At 47.2% G+C, this 4,557-nt stretch overlaps 1 protein-coding gene across 2 annotated transcripts in view; it reads right to left on the reverse strand.

Moving 5' to 3' along the window:
* CDKL1 (cyclin dependent kinase like 1) overlaps positions 1-2,380 on the reverse strand; it is a 74,461-nt gene extending 72,081 nt beyond the window's left edge. Inside the window, exons 1-2 of one of the 2 annotated variants that reach the window (XM_006160515.3) lie at positions 1,911-2,380; positions 1,001-1,284 (exon numbers count right to left, since the gene is read on the reverse strand). In XM_006160515.3, coding sequence (XP_006160577.1) covers positions 1,001-1,168 — 168 coding nt within the window. In that variant the 5' untranslated portion in view covers positions 1,169-1,284; positions 1,911-2,380. Of the gene's footprint in view, positions 1-1,000; positions 1,575-1,910 lie in introns of those variants that run through there. The other variant, XM_014592435.2, reaches the window with a different exon arrangement.
* Positions 2,381-4,557: the final 2,177 nt, after the last annotated feature.

Raw genomic sequence — 4,557 nt, forward strand, 5'->3', positions numbered from 1 at the left:
TGGCCATCCCTCTGGGGGGTGATTTCTCGCCTTCTGTCTCTCTGTCTTTCTAGCAGCACACGTACCCTATAGCAAAAACCTCTCCAAAAAAAAAAAAAAAAGTGATCATTTTGGAGCCAGCAGGTGGCATGGCAGTTAAGGCGCTGGACTGCCACATGCCTGACTGCAGTTCAAGTCCCAGACCTGGTGGTTTGCTTTCCTTTCCCTCTCCTTTTCTCTCTGGTCAAATTAAATAATAATAAATCAAATTTTAAAAATAATTCTTCTTTTAAAAAGTGATCATTTCACTTCCTTAAAAAGAACCATTCTTCTAGAGGCAGGACTTTATGAGGCTTAGCAGCAGCAGACTTACTCATATACGTGAGATATCATGAATACCTACTAGCTTGTTCGCAGTTTGAAAACAAACGGATAATTAATTCCCTTAATGGGTTGAGAATCCCAATACCAAATAGCCTAGAAGTTTAAAAATCAACAATGCTAGCAAACTTGAGTTGTTTTAAGTTCCTGAACTATCAAAGTGTGATGGCTTTTGAAAATTCAGGTCTAGGGTCCTGCGGGAGGCATGATGGTGAAGGGCGCTGGACTCCCACATGGCTGACTGTGGTTTGAGTCCCAGACCTGGCTTTTTCTTTCTCTCTCCCAGTCAAATTAAAATAAATAAATAAATAAACTTAAATAAAATAATTCTTAAAAAAAAAAAAAAAAGACAATTCAGGTCTACAGGTGATATGGAAGAGAAGCTAATGGGAAGAAAAGTAAAACATCCCACCACATCTCTAAAAGAGAAGGGTGCCCCACCCCTCCTGCACAGTTCTGCCTCCTGGTTCATTATGTAATTGGTGGCTTGTGCACAGACATGCAGTTGTGGCACTGAGGACAAACGGCCCTGACGGTGGGAGATGTAACCATGTCCCAAGATGCTCATTGAACCTAATATGACCCACTTTGTGTTTCCGATCCTTGACTCTTCACTTTAAAGAAAAAGTGAGTCAATTACCTTGAGCATGCGGATTTCTCGGAGGGCAATTTTCTTGATGACAGGGTCATCTTCTGATTCCAGAAACCTCTTGATGGCCACAATCTGACCTGTGTCCCTGTTTCTGCATTTGAAAACAACTCCATAGGATCCTTCTCCAATTTTCCCAATTTTTTCATATCTCTCCATCACAGGGGAATAAACTTCTAAAAATGGATCTTCATAGTTTGAAAATGTCCCTTATAAAAGATAGGCACGAGCGGACTGCAGTGGCGTCGCAACCAAGATGGGTCTTCGTCAAGATCCTAGGACAGAGCGACAGCCCTGGCTGAAGAATCAGGCATGGACCCGTGCCCTTACAGACTCGCCCCTCAGCTGTGGCAACGCGATCATTGATGACAGCCTAGTCAGCTGTCCTGGGAAACCCAAGTTTAATCTCCTGTTAGATACCTCGCCGTTAACACGTAACCTATCATGCTAAAACGAACCGAGCAGGAAGATCATCTATCTTTTTAGTGTTAGAGCTCATCCGATCTAAGACACCTGAGCTGGCTGCAGAACGCGGAAGGCTAAGGGTTTCCCCGGTTCTAATTTCGGGTCTCATTTCCTTTCGGCAAGAAGACACCTCCCGACTGGCCCCGGGGGTGGCGGCGAGCGCTGGCCCGCAGGGGACCGCGGCGCCGAGAAGCGCTCGCCCACGCTCTGCTGCCGGCGCGGGGCAAGGCCTGGAGCTCCCGGGGGCGCGCCCGCGGGGAGACGCCGCAGCGCCTCCGGGGCTTCTCCTGGCGCCCGGGCCCAAGCCTGCGGGGCGCCGCGGGTCTGGGCCGCGATCCCTATGGGAACAGCCCCAGCCTAGCCCGGCCTAGCCTGGGCGGGGCCGGGCCGCCGGGAGGACCCTCTGGGGCGGACCTCGGCCCAGGGAGGAGCTGACCTGACGCGGGTTCGGCCACCTGCGCGTTCTCCTGGCGGGAGAGGAGACCTGCCAGCTTTCAAATTCTGCGGTTTCCGGGAAAGCGCGGCTGGAGTAGCGTCCGCTGGGAAGACGCGTGCGCCGAGGGCCCCTCCGAGGCAGTGGGCACCCCCTAGGAAGAGCCGCCCCCCTCGTGATAACCTGTTGCCCCCTTGTCTTCCCTGCTGGCCTGTAATCGCCCTCTGTGTCTGTCCCGACCACTGCCGTGGCATCAGGGAAGGAGGGGGTGGCTGCAGGCGGCTACAGCGCTCCCCTCCGCCGGCAGCGGGATTCCGAGGCAGTCGGCGTCTGATGTGGGAGGTGGACGTTTACAGCCCGCCTTCATTCTCAGGTTCCTTCTGCCTGCGGACTCCTGCTCGGATGCGAGCACGGTGGTGAGAAGTTGATGGAGCTGGAGAAACCGAGGAAGAAGTCAGTTGCCGCTGGACAGACGGTCTCCAGCTTCATCACCCACCCTAGTCCCTTAGCGCACTGGGCCTGGAAGAGGTACCTGCGGAGAGACCACCAACGCGCTGTCAAGGGGACAGGGACCATCTTGTGCCCAGCAAGTGTAAAGCTAAACGTGAATGGCTGGGATTCAGGAAGGAGCTGGGGAGGGGCGTTACCTTGAAAATGGAGTAGCATATGCCTGGGCTGGCGTGAAGGAAGTCTGTGAACCTTCCAGAGGTGGTTTGCAGATGGCATCCTCTGATCTGTTTTCTGTCTCTTACAGGTTTCGATCTCCGACAGAGAGTTTGTTATGAGTGGACTCGTACATTACGTAGTCTTCTGAGGACAAGCGCTTTAATTTAACACAGTGCCCTTGAAATCCACGTTTTGCATTCATCACTTCGTTCCTTTTTACTGCTGAGTATTTCATATTATATATTACGTATTTCATATATCTCATTATATGGATATACCACTGTTTGTTTATCCATTCCCAGTTGGATATTTGAGCTGTTTCCGGGTTTTGGTGAATACACATCACCAAATCCTTATTCCAAATCCTCGATCCATAAACATTCATGAATGACCTTTTATGTGAATGTATCTTATTTCACTTGGGAAAATACTTGGGAGGAGGACAAATATTGCCTTTATAACTAACCACTAAAATGTGTTAGTGGGCCAGCAGGTGGCTAGGTGTTTAAAGGCACTGGACTCCCTCATGGCCAACCATGGCTGCTTTCTCACTTTCCCCTTCTCTCTTTCTCTGTCTCTCTCTGATCTAACTGGAAACTAATAATAATAATGATAATAAAGATTTTAAAAATTCTTTAAAAAAATGTGTTCCTAAGCAGCTGTATCATTTTACATTTCTGTCAGTAGTGTTCCAATTACTCAGCATCCCTGCCAACATTTGGTATGTCAGTTCTTTTGATTTGGGCCAATACGGGTAATAGTGTGTCCTGATTTTAATTTGTGTTTCTCTAACACCATTCCAGATGTGGAACGGTTTTTCATGCTTCTTTGCCATCTGGATGTTTTCTCACTTACAAGTACTAGGAAGTTTTATAAACTCCTTGGGGTTGTCTATGTCGATAATCATGTCATTGCAAATAGAGACAGTTTTATTTTTCCTAACCCGTGTGACTTTATTTTTCTTGCCTTATTGCATTAGTTAGATCCTCTAGTGAGATATTAAATAAGAATGGGGAGAGCAGATATCCTTGTCTTATTACTGATCTTAGGAGGAAAGCATTTTGTTTTGCATCATTAAGTATAAAGCAAGAGGCTGGCAGGCGGCATGATGGGTAAGGTGCTGGACTCCCACATAACCGACCATGGTGAGTCCTGGACCTGGAGGCTTGCTTTCTCTCTCTCTCTCTGGTCAAATTGAAGAATAATATTAAATAAATTAAATTAAATATATATATATATATATATATTTTACGTATAAGGCTAGCTCTAGCCTCTTACTGTATCTCGTAAATATACAATCCCCACCTCCTGACATTTGTACCCTTGTGTAACCCCCCCGCTCCCAGAATGTAGGCTTGACTTGCTTCTAAGGAACAGCATATGTAAATAATGTGACAGAATACCACTTCTGAGATTTGGTTACAAAAAGACCGTGACTTCTGCCTTTGGTACTCTCTTGCACTTGCTCACTCATTTGCTCTGAGAGAAGCTGGAGAGCCTGTTTGTGAGCTGCCCTGTGGAAAGGGACTGAGGAAGGCCAATGGAGAAGAGTTGAGGCCCTCAATCCAGTAAGCCACAAAATCTGAATGCTGCCAATCAACCGAGCAGAGCCTCTGCTGCTGCTTTTGTAAAATAAAATATGGTCTAATCATTCCAACCAGGTAATAATTCCGTGCAGGATTGTTGTAAAGACTAGAGATAATGTGACACTGAGCCCGACACGTAAATGCCTCTAAATGGTAGTTTATTATTTGTGTGTGTGCTGGAAAAAGTTTCCTTTTGAAACCCACTTAAAGCATGGAAAATAAATTCAAGTATTTTTGTCAGCTGCTGTCTAGAGGCATTTTACCACAACAGTGATTCAACTCCTTTTTCCTTACAGAAAGCATAAGTGCTGTGAAAAGCCTCAAGCACTGCCCTGGGCTGGGCACACCGATGAGGTGTGAGTGTTCTGGACGTTTGTTTTATGGAGGGTCATCTTCCA

Source organism: Tupaia chinensis, unplaced genomic scaffold (genome assembly GCF_000334495.1).
Source record: "Tupaia chinensis unplaced genomic scaffold, TupChi_1.0 Scaffold000688_1, whole genome shotgun sequence".
NCBI classification, from domain to species: Eukaryota; Metazoa; Chordata; class Mammalia; order Scandentia; family Tupaiidae; genus Tupaia; species Tupaia belangeri.